Consider the following 17,728-nt stretch of genomic DNA (forward strand, 5'->3'; position numbering starts at 1 on the left):
GCGATTTAACAGGTCCGATATGCCAGCTCTTTGCGCGGGCCGCGTCAATCTTTCGATCCTGACTGTACCAAGCGGCAAGCACACTCCGAGTTTTCGTAGCGTCGAGAGCGCCTAGTCGCCCGTCATATGACAATCAGTACGTGTTCCAGGGATGTCATTAAAGAAGGAACGCTCATTCGCGATACGCATACGGCGATGACGACGGCGAACGTCGATGCGCGAGGAAGAGGTTGCGTCCGCCTCGCCATAGCTAACCTGCTTCGATGCTTTGCACAGTCTGCTCGATTGATTGTTAATATTTTTATCCAGCTATCGTACATACGTCTGTTTGATGAAAAAAAGAAAGAATCCTAGATATATGTATATATATATATATACGTGTAAGTACCTGTACAGGAAATGGACTGAATTTCGATACTACCTCATCAGGTGACATCTGTACGGGCCCCACGAATTCCTCGCGCATCGAAAAGTCATCCTTTAAGCATAATCGCGCCCAATCAGCGCGATATTTTAACAGGCCGCGGCGGTAGAACCAGCCGCTCGGTTCCTTCGTCGTGTTAGAGGTACAGCGACAGCCATAAGTATCCGCACGCTCGCCACGATAAATGAACTTCAAAGAGCCATAACTCCGAAACCGTGCATCGTACAGCGATACTGCAATCACATAATCGTATCAGTTTGTCGCGACGGAGATCTTTCTCATGAAGCCCCTCGCCCGATTTTATCATCTAAACAGTCGGTGCGACCCACCTGCCGCTCGTCCCGATATTACTCTCCGCACTGACGGTACCGCATCCAGCGCGTGTCCATTTACAAGTGAAATATCTTAATGAGACATCGTGCACATGTAGCCCGTAAACCATGTCATAGAAATATCCACCTTGCCGAAATGCGCAACTACATCTCTCTGTCACGGTTCTCGTATATTATTTATTGATGACGTATTGTGCAATGTAATGCCGCCACGAGCGTTTGAACGCTCTAACATGGCCGTGCTAATTTTCGCGGTTGCACCTGGCCATGTGGCGCCTCTTTCCTGCTCATTGTGACTGCAACGAGACGATATCCGGCGGCACAGTTGTGTACAACAGTTGCGTGCGTTGCGGACGCCCGACCCATTGACGAATATTCTATTACAACGAGCCTGACTCGTCGGGAATTACGTATTTTCCCCCAAAAATATTACTTTCCCTCTCAATACACGTCATTTCCGATCGCATTGTTGGCAATACTCATGAGAAGACTGCATTTTGACACGTTGGAATGTTCAACTCTACGATGGAAAATTTTCAGAGGGTAATTTTATTATTTTCCATATAAGGTATGGAATACCTTTTATATTCCTAATACGCAGATATCAAGATGATATTTACAGTTGCTGATTTGTCTCAGAAATATTGACATTTTCGCGCAAGGGAGAGACATGTCGCGCCATCTGTCGGGGACTCCGAGTACCGTCTCCACGTAATTGGTAAAAGGAGATGCATTCACGGAGTGATGGCAGATATAGGTAAAGTGTAGAAGACTGTAATCACATTAAATTCATAAACGTTATATACTCATTGTACTCTATGCTACACTTTAGACATTCTCGTTTAAGACATTCCCGTTGAAATCTAATGATAAGATGTATGACCGTAATCTCTGTTCGAAACGAATCATTCTTCCTGTAATCTTTGACGACAAGGTGCAGTAATTTAGGTGCAGCTTCAGAGAGTAAACTGCACTGAATCGCGTTCGGCATATTTATAATAATCTTCACAAAATATGCAAGCGATATCTCGTAGGTGAGCCACAGAGAATTTTGTTTGTCGATAATCAGATAATCGTCAACAATGTGTTAATAATATCTTACAAGCACTTTACGTATTTCGTATTACGCGGTTGTAATAAATAAATGGCATTGGCCGATTCTCTGCGTAGAACCTACCAATCACATCGTCGCGTGATATACACAGTCAGTTGCAGAACGGATGATGGCGCGGTAGCTCGGGTTCGAAAATCTGTTCCGTATCTCAGACGAATCTGGCTCGCCCGAGGTGGGTCTCGCGTATAGCCTGTCATCGAGAATGTCGAAAATCAGTTCCGCGCGTTGATCACGACGAAGCATTACAAAGTAACCGCCGAAGTTACTTCCAAGTCTCGTTGCGCACGACTCGATCCGAAGGTATATACGACTATCGTGCATTCGTGTTGTTACAATCGCTGTAAGTTTAAAACTCTGATTATTGCTTTTTTGGCTCATAGTGAGTAGTGTCCGGTTGGAGCCTCGGGCTTTCCAGTAGCCACTTGTAACAACAACTTTTGGCCCACCTAAGGAGGCTCATTCGTGAACAATAATCGTTGGTAGTGCTGAGATTAAATTTCATATCACACTGTCGCCGCGAAAAAATATCATAAAATAGACGCTAAAAGTGAGTGTCCGTCTAATAGCCGTTAGTGCCGTGTGCACTTGCATCTTCGATATTTCGAGAAACTCAATTGGAGCAATGTTCACTCGGTTACAGAATGGCGTATCATCACATACCCCGAAAGCCGTTCTGTACTTGTCGCGATCCCGGTTCGCCGGGATTCGAGACGAGTCTCGTGCTCGAATCATCGTCGAGAGGACCGGTAGTAAGTGTCGCGCGTTGCTTATATCAAAACATCACCAGGCAATCGCCGAGCATCTCATGAGAGAAGCGATGATCCGACGAGCGTCCGGGACGGTTACAGTGGTTCGTAATATCCACCCCGGAGCGTTTTTCGCCCATCGAAGGAGCGTCTAATTATCATCGCCAGTAGTGTCAGAAGTAAGTTTCGTGGCCTCATTGCGACAAAATATCGTCACACAAACACCGCAACCACGAATATCTGTCGCGCGTTCGTCACGTTACAATGATTCGCATATTTTCACACATGGACTTTTGTTGTTTCGGTTCCAACGAGGGAATCTTTCGTGTAAATTATCGTCAGCGGTAATGCCAAAAAAATTAGTTTCGTGTCCTCGTCGCGACGAAACATCGTGTCAAAGACACCACGACCGCCAAAAGCGAACGTATCGCGTAAAGGGCGCTGCAAGTACACAGTGAAGTTGCGTACGATTTACGTTCGCTTTGAGAAACTCAATCGCCGCGACGGCTCAGTCATAGAGCGGACTATAGTGCCTCGTCATGTACTCGGGAAATCGCTTTATACTTGCCGCGATTTTAGTTCGTTTGAGTTGATTTTCGCACACGCATTGCGCCGGTTGCGTGACGAAATTTGTATAACTGTCAAAAGTGAATATCACGGGCCGTCGGGAATGTTGATTATGAGTGAAGTTGTACATTCGCTATTTAAGGAAACTCAGTGCGAATGGACCATGGCGCGACGTCGTGTACCCGCCAAGCTGTCCTCTATACATCTCGCGATTTTAGCTCGCGTAAAGCGGGTCTCGCGCGGATTATCGCCAAGAGCGCCGATAGTAAGTTTCGCGCGTTGTTCGCGACAAGTGACTACCGCTAGTTAGTAAAGTGTTTCACGGAATGGCCCGTCGGGAGTGCCGAAAATGAGCGTCGCGCGTTTGTCGAAATGAAATTCGCGAAACAGCCACTCACAATGAACATCTCGGGAAACTCTGCCGTCGGGAGAGTCAGCAGTGAATCGCTCGTCCATCGTGCTATTCGGAGTTGAAATTGCTGTGTACTGCCGACCTCGAGCCTGAAATTTCGACCTGTTAAAGGAAAACTCAGTGAGTACTGATTAAATGAAGTCTGCTATAGATAGTACGTCTGTGATTTTTGTATATCAAGTGTTTTATATTTGCTTGCTCGAATTGAAGTTTCTAGATAAGTAACCGAAAACGGTCGATCATGTTGTTGTACTTTAATTATTAACCTCGGGTTCAGTTGGTAATTCGGTTGGTATAATTCTACTTGCATTAGTCGGTAATAGCAGCTTGTCGGTATTGATGTGCAAGTTGATAAAGCTGTTCTCTGTGAGTTGAGTTACCCGCGCGACAAGTTTGAAAGTAAACACAACAGTAAAAAAATTTTTTACATAAACAGTCCATATCAGTTATCTCGATTTTAACTATTATTAATCGATGTACGCTTACATCGTACAATCAACCTTCAGTTAGGAGCCGACGAGCACCACATTGATATCGCGAAACTCTGCAGTTACCGACAGTACTCGACCGTTTCTAGTGACGCCGCTAGATGTCGCCGGCGTACACGCGCACGAGTCGCGTCCGGATTTCAGGTTTTAGAATATCGGGAATGGTGGGACAGCGACTTATAGTTCTCGTATTATTATTGCTATTTGGTTGTACCATGACCTCCTTTTACACGGCGCACATGCAACCGTACTAACCGCTTGCGAAAACATCGACCCGAAATACAAGCGTCAACGACTTCTTCGTGAGTAATGCATTTCGGTTTGAGAAAGTAAAGTCGCCTCCTCGTGACGGTGTATTACGCTTTAAGAAAGAAAGAAAATAACGCACAATTATGAGTCCCCTACAAAGTACGATACTCTTTTTTATCTTCATGAATAATAGATTCTCTCTCGTGACATCATAAGGCTACGATGTTTCTTTCCTATTGGCTAAAATGTATTTATTTTTCCATCATGCATAAAAATTATGGTTTAAGAAAGAGTACATTTCCATATATATTTATTTTATTATTAATATAGCAAAGGAACAAAAATAATAAAAATATTAATTTTTCTGACATTATTTGCAAAAGTTATTCACATCAATAAAGTCGTTTTTGTCAAGAATATTTCTTATGTTATGCTAGCGACGGCTAATATTATCGATTTATTGCTGTGCATGCATAATGTCAAGAAGGTCAGTAAGTATTTCTAGGAAAAGGATGTTAACATGTTGACTGTCACGGGTATCACCGTTGATCAGGCACCATGATATTGCCGCGTCTCATTAATTTTCATACAAGACGTGATCTCTCTTTCTCTGAATTGCATATAACAAATAAAATATGCAACCAATGGGAAGTCATATTAGAACAAGTTAACAGTCATACGCGTCATGCAATTGCAATTTATTTACCATATCTCCGGTTATTCAAACTTGAGGTGAAATAATCCATGGGAATCAGCGCGACAGTCAGTGTGTTAATATTCACAAGATATCGAAAGGATATTTAAGTGTGCTGTCCGCATAATGGGCGGACAACATCATTACGAATCGGAGCGTGACGTGATAATACTATTAGGAACTTCAACGTTAATTTGCTTTGTCAATGCATGCCCACGTGAACCTCGTGAGTGTACATTTAATACTAGACGATGATGGGCATACGCATACAGAGTTATGATAAATTTTCCGAAACACAACAACCGGCGCGTGTGTATCTGCGTATTTTCAGTAAACCATACGAAGTCAAATTAAGAAATTCACCGGACTATACGAGCATCGTTGTTACTTGTATCGTTTAATATCCTCTTCAAACGATACTGACACATCTGTCAACCATCCAAATTAACAACGGACTCACAGACTAGTTTCAAAGCGTTCGAGTTATAACACAATAGTCCGCGGCGAAATCGAACGAGTTTATCGTTTTGCAAATCATTCTCGCGCATCACCGCAGCGCGAACGCAGCAAGCCCGAAAATTCCCGTAAACCCTTCCGTCGATACATCACCAGCATAATACTGCTTCCTTTAACACCCGGTATACGTGCAAGTGGCAGCTCGAGAGCTCGCGATAGATCAACGCGCACGTGTGCGTATGTGTGTGCGCGCGCGGGAGAGTGTGCGACTAAATTCGACGTGCATTGGAGCGATTCTCGCGCCGAATGCACGTACTGTCCGGTGAACGGATGTATACGTGTGCGTATGTGCGCGGCAGCCGTACGTACGTGCGCATTTATACAGCCTGTACGCGCTCAGACACACGCACACACACACACACACACATATGCGAGAGTGGGCACGCGAGCGCGAGCGTCGGTGTCCGACGCCTCGTCATATGTACGTGTCAAAATCAATATTTGGCGTCACTGGGTTATGATAACGCCGCGCGGCGTGTCGCGCGTGTACATGCACGTATGTGTGTGTGTGTGCGCGCATACGTGCGATGCGGTATGCACACGTGTGGTGATGCACGCGAGCGGTGCAATCTGCCGGATTTCGCGGAATTTCCGCGTCGCCCTTGCAACGCCATCGTAAACAATGCGTACGCTCCGAAACTTTTCCCATCTCGGGAAAACGCACCAATGCACAACAACCGTCGCTGACCGTCACGCCGCCGTTCATCGGACATTTTTGAATCGTCAGAAACTGAATTGCGGTGCGCGTTTACGCGATATCTCGCCACCGCCGCCGGCACCGCCGCGGCCTAAGGCACGATAAGCGAAACCGTCAACCGGCCGCTTCCGACGTTTGTCATCGATGCCTCTGGAATTTTCTGCACGCGGATCTCTCGATCGTCCGCGCCTCCACCGCAAAGCGCGTTCTCTTAGAACCGTTGATCTCAATTTCAGCAAATTGGCGCCTAAGTGCGCCGTTAGTAACGGAAGACTGCAGTTTGTTTTTTTTGCAAATTACAGGAAAGTCTCGCGAAAACTGCAAATATATCACAGATATAAAAGTGTAAATGTATGAACGCGTTCCTGATTATTCTTATTGTTTTGGGATATTTAAATACGAATATTTCAACTCTCAACATATAAAATATATATATATATATATATATATATATATATATATATATATATATCTTCTACATTGAAAGTTTAAATGTTTGTGTTTAAAGACTAAAGCTAGAAGAATGTCCAGGATTAGATACGTGTCGGGGAATTTATCACCTTACTGCAATATTTTGCAATTTTCTCAATGACTTTGATGACGCATTTTTCCTGCGTTCGCAGAAGAATGTTATTTTAAATACTCACGCCTAATTTGTTAAAAGTGTCAATATTCTTGCACTATAGCGAATTTAATAAATATTGTGTTGTATTTGTGTTACAGTGCTTTCTCTCGCCAAAGACGCCATTTCCACGCCGGAACACACGCGACGGATTTTCTTCATTCAAGCGCGAGCTGGGCAAGTTCACGGTCGCTATTTTCGGCAGAGAGCAGAGCAGGATCGAGGTGGAGAGGCAGAAGTAGAGAAGCCGGGCGGTGCCAGCGAAGTAGAGGTAGGTGAAATATAGAACTGCCACCTGTTCGACTGCACCGCTAGCGCATTGTGCCGCGGGCTTTTTCTGCTGCGAGCTGAAAGATTATCATTGCAAACCGGGACTGCGGCCCGACGCGTCTATCTTGACTCGCCGTGAAACTTAATTGCTGCATGAAAATGAATGGAAACGTTTTAACAACATTAGTTACGTCCTTGTTGATTTTCAACGTAGCCTCGTTGATTTTGTTAATGGCGCCGGCTTTACGACTCTGAATGGTCGCTGATTCCGGCAAGGATAAGTCTCGTTGAGGTTTATCGATTGTTTATCGGCTACCCAGCCACTATATACGTACTCACAAACGTTAGAGAATGTCGTGTGATTTATATTCTCTCAGTTGGTCGAGCAGTGTTTGCATACGCGTGTACAAATATCTTGAAGTAACTGCTACGTCATCGGTGATATAACTTAGTACGCCATAACTTCTCCTTCGAGTCTATATAACGTAGTACGTTCTTCCTCTCTACCGTGTTCGCGCCCCTCTAAAGGAGCATTACGTACAGTGGATGTAATCAAGAACGTCTGTTATCGCCTTTAATTAATCGCACTCGCCTGTCGATTTGCTTCTTGAGCGAGGACACACGTCCCGGATTATGCATCGTACTACTTTCGTTTCTCTCGCTTCCTCTTCCCTCTCATTCCCACTATATTTCCATCATTCCCAGCGCTCCGACAATTCTCCACGCATGGCCTGCCACGTTTTTCGTGCCGTTCATGCCTATTTTCCGGCGAAGCGATTCGGTCGACGACGCGATTTTCCCGCACGCGGCACATTTTCCTCGCAGAGAGAGATACATTCGTCGTATTGATTCACACGCGCACACACATATGTGTGTGTGCGCGCGCGCGCGCGTGCGTGTATGTGTACGTGTGTAATACCGGCGTCAGCTCCGATGACAGGTGTGAACGTGTCTCATAAAGTCTTACAAAATAATTCAGGTAGAGAGAAAAAGAGAGAGAGAGTCTTCCAAATAATTTCCGTAACTTTTTATGGTAATGTGACAGTAATAAATGTACAGTGCGAATTATCATCATACGGAACTGTCGTTCTATTAGCGAAATGCTCACGCGACTACGCGCAGAAATTACTCAGGACTGTAAAAAATGCGTCTGTATCCTCCGGCCGGTAAATTAAGATTAATTACTCGATGAGAACCGGAAGAAAGAACTGACTGGATAAAATTCCCCTCGTCGCTTTCGTGCGAGGTTGCGCACTTCCTCGCGAAATCTGCACGTTGCCGCGTGTGTTTCCACCGTGTGATGTACATATATGCATCTTCCGGGGCAGTACGTGCGTTTGATACGCGCATTGCGTTCGCACACGCACTATAACAACGCCGCTGCTGCTGCTGCTGCTGCCGCCGACAACGACGACGACGACGATGACGACGATCACACGTACTCTCCGAACGTAGTCGTCGCCGTCGTCATCGTTGTCGTCGTCATCCCAGCAGACGGCTCTCTTCTCTCGAATATCTGTACGCGCTCGCACGTGGATGTCGGCGGTGTGGCGTATGTTGCGGCGACGGTAGCACACACATACACCCTCGCACACTCGTTCGGTCGCGCGTACACACCGGCAGCAGATGCAAGTAGACGGTATCTATCGGGTCTTCTATTGCAACAGATGCCTGTTGCTACGCGGCCCGGGCGACGCTGTCACGTTTTCGGCTCCGCTTCTCGAACTTCTGCCTGCCTTTGCTCTCCTTCCTTCCCCCTCCCCCCCACCGTCCCTCTTGCTCTCCTTCGTCCCATCGCGTTGCTCACGGAGAAACGTTTTTCGCCCTTTTTGCCACGTGATCGGGCATTGACCCTGTCCCGACGTGGCTCGGGGGTGGAAAGCACGAGGCGCAGCGACGACGAGGCGACCGCTCTTCCTTCCCCTCTCATTTTTTTCCTCTGTCCCTCTGCCTCCCTCTTCTCTTTCTCTCTTTTTTTTTTCTTACGGAAGACAATACTTTCGAACCAACGAAGCGATAACAATCGTGATCTCGGGATAAATGGTACTAATCGGTGATTAATTGATTGTGTAGTTTACGCTCGAATGGCCTTTACGGCTTTATGCCGGTGATTGGACGAGCGTCGTTAATTATGCGGAGTGGGTTTTATATATAAGAACGAGAGAAGAGATCGAGGTGAAAGTACAATTTCTCGGTCTATGTTGGCGTTTCCCATTCGGCAGATCGAATTATGAGGTGTCTGAATTTTTCGATAATCAACGAATGCTCGTTGTTATGTCATAGATAAAGATTGAGGAATAGTTGCCGGTAACGCATGTTATTTTATAGTCACTTACGTAAGTGACTACCTTAATCGATATTATCGAGCAAGTCTGCAGAATTTTACCTATCGAAAATTACTTCTGAGCAGTCTCCCGTCTGCAGATGCCTGTATGTGTGTGTGTGTGTGTGTGTGTGTGTATGTGCGCGCATGCAGCGTGCATGTGTGTGGCGGAACAATATATTTAGAATTTCCGGAGAGTGCTATCCTCCTACTCTTACGTAATACCGCGGAAATGGATCCACACTCGGAGATAAAACAGAATGTAGCGTTCGGGGGAGACACAACACACTTTTACATGAGCCATAGTGTTTCATTGTAGTTATCGATTACGCGCGATATCGGGAACACAGTCGGGAGCGCATATTTTTTGAAAATCCCTCCGTTTAGCATCGTCACGTCGCAATGACTATGATATTATTGGCAGTGAGACAACACACACTCTAAATTATTCCGGACTGCAAATCGCGCAAGGTTAAATACGATGCTTGAGCGAGCACGCTCACGCGTGGAACATTATAATGAAAGAACTTTCCCGTGGCTGTGTGACAAACAGTATTATACGGCGAGTATGGAGTAACGTGTGATCAGCTACCGCTGTGTCCTTTTCGCGTAATTTCCACCCTTGCTTTACTGTTATTACGCCCGTATATTACGTGACACTTATACTCTTTAACGTGACGTATTCCGCCATATATTTATTATGATTTCGCGACGTACGGTCGGGTGAGAATATTTACACGCATTCCTACATAATTAACTTCATAATTTCTCTCCGCGGAACCCCAAATTTATTTCATTAAATTTCACACGGGATATGCGCTTTTATTCGACTGTACGCCAAAATTGTGCAACTCATACTTTGTACGCTCGATATCGCATCTGTAAAGTATGCTGTAATAATTGTATGCAGTTTCGAAAATTCCCATACGTGACGGCTCGCTCGAGCATAAGAGGACTGATGCGCAAATATGCTCTCTAGCACATGAGATCAGAGAAATAAGATCGTTCGCGTTAGATGAAATCGAACGTGTCGTTCGACGGCGTCTTGCCGGAATACGGCCTGCGCCGAGGGATCAAGCTGGATTATCCTTAGCCGGCGATGCAATCTAAGGATCGGCCCCGCGTTTCGAGATCGAGCCCGTCCGAGAGCGGAGGTGAGAAGGAAGAGGGATGGAGAGCGAAAGAGAGAGAGAGAGAGAGAGAGAGAGAGAGAGAGAGAGAGAGAGAGGAGGAGAGAGAGAACTCGGTTCGGTTCTGCCGAAGCTGCCGGCGTCGCGCCGAGAGAAAGAAAAGAGTGTAGCGTCCCGCGCGCGTAATTAAGGACCGAAGGGAGGGTATGGGGCGAAAAAGCCGGAGAAAGAGAAGACCACGGGTGGCGGGGGCGGTATGGGGTGTAGACATCGATCGGGTTTAGGCGCGTGTGAGAGCGTGCACGTGCACGCGCGTGTACATGCACACACAGCCACTACGCACCACCTGGCCAGTCCCGCGTGGGCAGGATGGTGCGAGTCGTCGGAACAAGGGCGGTATGAGAGGGCGAAGCGGAGGGGTGCGCGGACAGAAGGGTAACGGGTAGAGCGGCGCGCGCGAGGCAGAGAGAGACCGAGGGTGGTTCGGTTTGCCCCGAACCTACCCTAAATCGAAGAAGCATGGGACACACCCTGGAAGAAAATGGGAAGTGGGGTAGTTGGCGCGGCTGGCCGGGCAAGGATGGGATACCTCCGTATACCCTCCGTCGCACTCTTTCTCACCTTCGTCTCTCATACCCCCCACCCCTCTGCTCGATGCTCTCCTGCTGCCTCATACTCCCTCTTCTACCTGCCGGCTCTGCTGCTCATCCTCCTCCGCCGTCCCCCTCCTCCCTCCGATATCTTATTTCGTTCTCTCACCCTCCTCTCGCGAGAGACAGGCGAGCCGCCTCACCCCACCGAGTCGACTGAAGGCGCCCGGCTGCCCTCCCCCGCTTGCAATCCCGCGCTCCGCCGTCGACACGCCAATGAGGGCCACCCCGCGACAGGGCAGGTGTGCGGGCCACAATGGAAGACGCTATAGAGACAGCCGCGGCGAAGAGAGAGGACCGACGGACCCGCGAGTGGCCACGAGCGAGAGGATCGAAGGCTCTTTTTCCGCGAACGGAAGCGAGAGGTCGGAAGAGAGTGTAGACGCGGAAAAGGAGAAAGAGGTACAGGCGGAAAGAAAGCGTGAGAAGGAGAAACACGCGAGAGAGAAAAAGAGTCGAAGAGGAGGAGAAAGAGGGAGAGAAAAAGAGAGAGGAAAAGGAAGAAAGAAAGGGATAGACAGAGAGAGAGAGAGATGGAAAGAGAAAGAAAGAATAAGAGGAAGCAAGACGGCAGGAAGGAGAAGGTGCGCGCGAGGACGCGGAAAAGAGAGGCAGAATGGGACAGTGAGAGGCGGCAACGCCCATTTTTTGATAAGCTAGTTACCCGCCGCCACCCTGCCGCGAAAGGGGCAGAGGGTAGCTCCGGCACAAGGCGGCAAGAGGCGCGGCGGCAAGAGGAGGTCGAGTTGGCCGAAGGGCGTTCGAGGGGCAGGGGGGAGGGAGCGGTAGGAGCGAGGAGAGCAGCACGGGGGAGGAAAGGTTGGGTACGCGGCGGGTGTCGGGTTCTACGGAGATCAATAACTGCATAAAAATAAAGTGAGGCTCTCTGGCCCGCTACCTTTGACCCACCGCCCCCTCCCCCCGCCGCGCACCCCGGCCTCTCCGAGTTCTCCACCTTCACCTTTTCCTCCACCTCCGCGGCGGTGACGGCGGCGGCGGCGGCGGCGGCGGTGGCGGCGGCAGCGGCAACAGCGACGGCGGCTGCTTCGTTCTCCTTCGTTCGACGCCCCTCCGCCGTTGCCTCTCGCTACGCAGCAACGTCTTTCCAGCACTATGCCATTCCCCCGTCGTCGCGCTCACCTCCCCGCCCCCCTCGTCCCGCTACCCGTGCCGTCACCCCAGCCTCCAATGAGGATCCGGAGGTTATTGCCTGTATTTTCTTAAGGGATGAATTCTCCGCGAGGACCGCTACCGCCACCTTTGCCAACTTCCCCGTCGTTGGGGGGAGGGCAAGTGCCTGGGAGGTTGGGTGATGCGCTCGCGGGAGGTTGGGTGAGTAGGTGTCGGTGGCCGGTGCAGTCCGCTTCCGGTGTACGCGGCCCGTTAAGTCTCCGGGAGGGCACGACGCAGCGGGGCTGATCAATTTTCTGATGGAGATGTCGTACGATGGGTCTGGTTGTCTGCCCGCGAGCACGCGTGACGCTTCGCTCGACTCGTCGCTCGACGCGGGACGACCGCGGGCGGGAGGGAGACGAACGGACGTCGGATGGAAAAATAGGGAAAGTTTGTTTTGGCTATGCTGGGGGAGGACAATGTCTCGAGTGTACCGCTCCGTCGGGATTGATTAAACGCGTCGCGCGCGCGTGTAAGTCGCTGGAGAGTGGAACGTAATGTTTGCGAAATTACCGATCGAACGATATGCATGTCCACGATGCATATCCGAACGCGATAGCGTTATTTTTTTAGCCCGCGCGCGCGTGTACGAGCATACGAGCGAAATCGCGGGTATAGAGCGTTCAGGAAGCTCCGCGAACATCGTTGCGATAGGTCGAGCTACGCTCATGGGTCCTACAAAATGGTCCAAAAATACGGATATGCAAGGATACGGCAGAATTTGTAAACACGCGGTGAATTACTTGCTGACTGTTACGCGAAACACATTTTTTACGAAGCACTCTTCCCCACTTGCACAACAAACCACGCACGTCCGTTTGTCTGTCCGTCGTGTTTCTCCAAGCGAGCGAATCGCGTAGGCAGCCGAGGGAATCACGATTCCTGTGCGTTTCGAAAGCAACAAGTACTTAGCTATCGGTCCCTCCGTAGCAACCTAAAGAGACCCCGCGAGGGGAGTTAAAAACAAAGTTGCGACGCTTTTCCAACATTGCCGCGATTACGTGCTCAATAATGAATCGCCATTGTCAAAGAGGGGCTCAGCATCGACGGTGCCTAATCGTTTCTCGCAGTTGCGAGCGGATACGCGCAACGATATTGCTGGCTGAGCTGACTCACGCATCAAATCGTAACTGCTGCTCTCGCGAGTTTGCAACTTGCTGAGTATGATTCTCCCGAGTAAATATCTTCGTCTTATCTGTACAAATGTATGCATTGTTCCGCATCAAAATCGTGCATATAATTTGTAATCGCCATATGATACATATTTTTCTCTCTCTTTCTCTCCAAATTGCTGTAACATACGCGATGTAACAATTGCGAACGAAGAGTTCATTGTCCGAGTCTCAGTTAAAAATGGAGAGGGCGAGAAACACCTCCGTCTTTCTTGGAAAATCAAGCGTTTCGGTGTAATTATCGGCGGCGAGGTAGTTCCAGGAGAGCCGCTATCCGCGCTTCCTCGAGCGGCCGTTCCGGGCTTCCTGCCCACGAAAGCCGCTCATCCATCGAACGACTCCTTCCGCGAAAAAGGAATTAGACGCGCGGCGGTTGCGAGCGGACCAGGTTCGCGGAAGCTATGCCCGCTTTTCCTTCTCTCCTCTTTTTCGCCGGCCCTATGCTTTTCACAGCGATATCCCCGCGCGCGGGTACCAACCCACGCATGCACACGCGCGACTCTCACCCGCACCCCTCACTCAGTCCCCTCTCTCCTTTCGGGGATCGTATCGACCGCGAGGGACGGCGGGCCACGGTTTTCTTTTACGTACGAAAGCAATTTTGCAGGCCGCTCGTAATTTAGTGGCGCGAATAAAGGCGCGAGAGCGGCAGCGGGGGTGGTAGAGAGGGGGGACAAAGGGGGACGAGAGGGACGGACGAGAAGGGAGAGGCAACAGAGGCTGCCGGTGGGGCCCCGTCAGGGCGAAATAAGCGCACGCATCCTCCTCCGCGAATCAAGTGTGGGTGCGCCGAGTCTCCTCGGCGCCATATTAAGGCGAAGGTGCGTACCAGGGTTGCGTAGCGTGTGTGGCTGAGTTTTGGGGTGCCGACCGAGTCCTGGCACAAAGTGGCTATTACGGTTAACCGGGATGAAAAACAACGCACCGCGCTAGAAGAGAGGAAGGGAGGAGAGCGGATGAGAGAGAGAGAGAGAGAGAGAGAGAGAGAGAGAGTTTGCGGTGAACTCGTGGATTTTGGTTCGAGTTCAGTCGTAAGCCGCGCGATTAATTCGTTTGTGGCCGAATCAACTAAGCAACATTCCTGAGCGCCCGTCGCGAGTTCAAATGGTAACCGCAATTGCAAACTCCCGAAATAAGTGACACGTGTATCTTTGTGTCAGTTGGGTGTGTGTATATATATATATATATATGTATGTACGTATGTATGTATGTATAATGTACATTCCTGTCTTTCCCGTTCAATAGAATTAAATATTAACGCCTAGTAGGATATTATACAAATTATATCATTTGAGTGTATTATTTAGAGTAAATCTGCGTGCATGTGAATTCAATATTGAAAGCAAGAGACAAATATTATTTCTCTTCAACTCATAAACGGAAGATTGGAGAGACGGGGTGTTATTTATCATTTATTATTATTAAAATGTAACATGCCAATATGCAGGGAAGGAGAGAAAGAGAGAGACAAGACATATGTAATTAGATAATTATTTTCACTTTATTCATTTGCTTTCCTCTCTCCGCAAAAGCGCGTTTCGTCGTGCCGTTAAAATATGCGAGGGAGACACGATCGCGGGAGAAATTTTTCAGCCCTCCCTTCGAGACACAAGTACTCGTGCGCCTGGCGGTGTCTCGAAAGGGCTAAGAAGGAAAGAGGGGTCTCGTCGCCCTTGAGTCTACGTACGGTACTCGTACATAAATCACGTAGTAGGGGTAGGTCAGTACGGGCTATCCTCGGAGGGTTGAAACTTTTAGGAAGGGAGCAGTCTGTGAACCGCTCGAACACGCAAATTTAGGGTGGGTCGTCCCTTCGCGAGACACACAAGTTCGCCCCCGCTGCGCGCTCGAAAATCGACGAAAGCGTCGGGGAGAAAAAAGGTCTCGCTTCGAAAATGCATGCAGGATTTCTTCCATGAAATCGTGTCTGCGCGCATAAGTTCGTAATTTTTTGCACTTATGTTCCTTCGCTATAATGAGCAGCGTGATTAGTCTTTTTTCGAATTTCCATCCTCTGATTTCTCCCAATTAAATATTTGTAAATGTAGAGTTAGCAGAGAGAGAGAGAGAGAGAGAGAGAGAGAGAGAGAGAGAGAGAGAGAGAGAGAAAGAGAAATTTATTTTTAACCACGTCCCTAAAATTTCTTTCGTTGTACCAGACATTTTTTAAATAAATCCTACATGAAAGCGACATTTATTAGTTGTTTTAAATGTCGTTTGCTTGAAACCATGGCACTTTATGTGAAGTTCATATCTTCTCGCTCGCGCAATTAAAATTGGCAAACTCTTGTCAGTGACAAGAGCGAAGTGATAGTTTTTAATTTCGTCCCGTAAAATTTACACCTTTTTAATCAATCTTGCGCGACCCCCTTGTTATTTTTTCTGTTGTAGCATTTTTACGAGAAATAACATCATTCGACAAATAAAAATATTCGGTCGTGTTTTTGCCGCGGATTTAATAAAACATTTATTTACAGTTTATCACGAGTAGAAAAATTGCCGCGCTGGTATTCGAGAGATAGAGAGAGATTTTAGCAGCCCGGCGCGTTCGCCCGAAAATAATGCAACTCTTTCATCTGTCCTGGATTACACTGTCGACGCTCGTCCGAAAAAAAAGGCACGCACTCGTGACAGGACCGTGCGATGACGTGTGGAAAAAAACAAACAATACCACAGCGTTTTATGATCCATTCAGCGATTTTTTTTTCTTTTTGTCTCGCAGATTAAAAATCACGTTTTATCGTTTCACTCGCAGTTCGCACGATAAATCGCAACGCCAAATTTTGCTTTTTTTTTATAAACTTGGAAAATCGCCGTTCCTTGAGCGTAGACAACGTGACGCGTTGTATATTCATCGTAACATTTATAATTGTCTCTCATTAATAATAACGACGATACCAAATTCATGATGCCGTCGTTTCATTTCCGTTACTTTGCGCCATGAGCAAATTTAAGCACTGTGGCGTTGAAAATCTCCTTTATCTCGGGAAGAGATTCGCGCGAAATTCCAAGTGGACGAACCGACACTGTTTCTTTTCTGAACAACGCGCAAAATCGTGCCTCCGTTAGTGACACAAAACGAAATCATACGTTACGCAAAAAAATACGTGCGACGTTTCTTTAATGCATAAAATACACCATAATTGCACGGAGCGCCGCTGTTCGGCATTAGCCGAACGAAGCGACGTTACAGCGTTCGCTGTTAACGGATCATTATGGGAAAAGTACCCTCCTCGTTTACACTTGCTTTGCCGCGGCGTCGTGCCGATGCGTTATTGTAAAACAAACTACGCTTTGGCGACATTTACATTGCGCGATGGCAAAATAACAATTACGTTCCCGCTGGGCCGTGTGGCGATCCTCACAAACCTACTAACTATAACTAACTACTACGAAATGTGATTAGAGCACGTGGATGGGTCGTGCTGTAAACCTACCGTGTGTTATTTCAACGAATTCGCCGCGAAACTAGTCGAAATTTCGCCCAACCGATGCTCACAGTTGTGGCCGAGTTATTGACGAAATCGTAAATTGCTAAAGTTTATTACGCGCGTCGCCTCGCCCATCACGGCCGGTGCTTTTGCGCGCTGCTGCTGCGAAAAACAAAGCGGCTCTTTCGAGCACTCATCGTGATTATTGTACGACTATTTCATTATTTTACTAGACACCAGTTGCACTAGTGCGATCAACGCGTCATCTTGCGCAAAATTAACCATTAAATTCTGGTGAACAAAATTATACCTTACGCATGTCTGTCGTACGATGCCTTTTCCAACTTTACTGAGAGGGAAAGAAATGGTTGTTCCGGCTAAAATTAGAGTTTTTTAAAACTCCAATTACACTTTTTGATTGTTGCAACACGAAAATGGTGGTAGTAACTTGCGTATAAGATTATTATCGCTGACATTATAGCAGAATTTATTAGGACCTTAACTTAGTTTCCGCCCAAAAAATACTGAGAAAAAGCATTTATTGTAAAAAATTTATTTAAATTATTTCAATGAAAGTATTTTCCATCACTTTCTACAACTTTTTGCCATCTTTCTGGCAACTGGGCGATACCATCTCGATAAAACGATGTTTGTTTCGAAGCAATCCATTCGTCCACCCATTCTCGCACTTCTTCAACATTTCGGAAGCGTGTACCAC

General features: G+C 47.7%; 2 protein-coding genes across 3 annotated transcripts in view; one reads left to right on the forward strand and one right to left on the reverse strand.

The window, feature by feature from the left end:
• Nucleotides 1-301: 301 nt before the first annotated feature.
• Nucleotides 302-17,728, reverse strand: part of LOC116848270 — a 225,591-nt gene continuing 208,164 nt past the window's right edge. Inside the window, exons 4-5 of the mRNA XM_032824171.1 lie at nucleotides 3,582-3,697; nucleotides 302-657 (exon numbers count right to left, since the gene is read on the reverse strand). Coding sequence (XP_032680062.1) covers nucleotides 302-657; nucleotides 3,582-3,697 — 472 coding nt within the window. The remainder of the gene's footprint in view (nucleotides 658-3,581; nucleotides 3,698-17,728) is intronic.
• LOC116848284 (mushroom body large-type Kenyon cell-specific protein 1) overlaps nucleotides 2,052-17,728 on the forward strand; it is a 380,233-nt gene continuing 364,556 nt past the window's right edge. Inside the window, exons 1-2 of one of the 2 annotated variants that reach the window (XM_032824190.1) lie at nucleotides 2,052-2,795; nucleotides 6,963-7,132. The gene's annotated coding sequence lies outside the window, so the exon portion shown is untranslated. Of the gene's footprint in view, nucleotides 2,796-3,576; nucleotides 3,716-6,962; nucleotides 7,133-17,728 lie in introns of those variants that run through there. The other variant, XM_032824189.1, reaches the window with a different exon arrangement.

The sequence above is a fragment of the Odontomachus brunneus genome, unplaced genomic scaffold, assembly GCF_010583005.1.
Source record: "Odontomachus brunneus isolate Ranch 3 - 2012 unplaced genomic scaffold, Obru_v1 Obru_scaffold_092, whole genome shotgun sequence".
In the NCBI taxonomy this organism is placed as follows: domain Eukaryota; kingdom Metazoa; phylum Arthropoda; class Insecta; order Hymenoptera; family Formicidae; genus Odontomachus; species Odontomachus brunneus.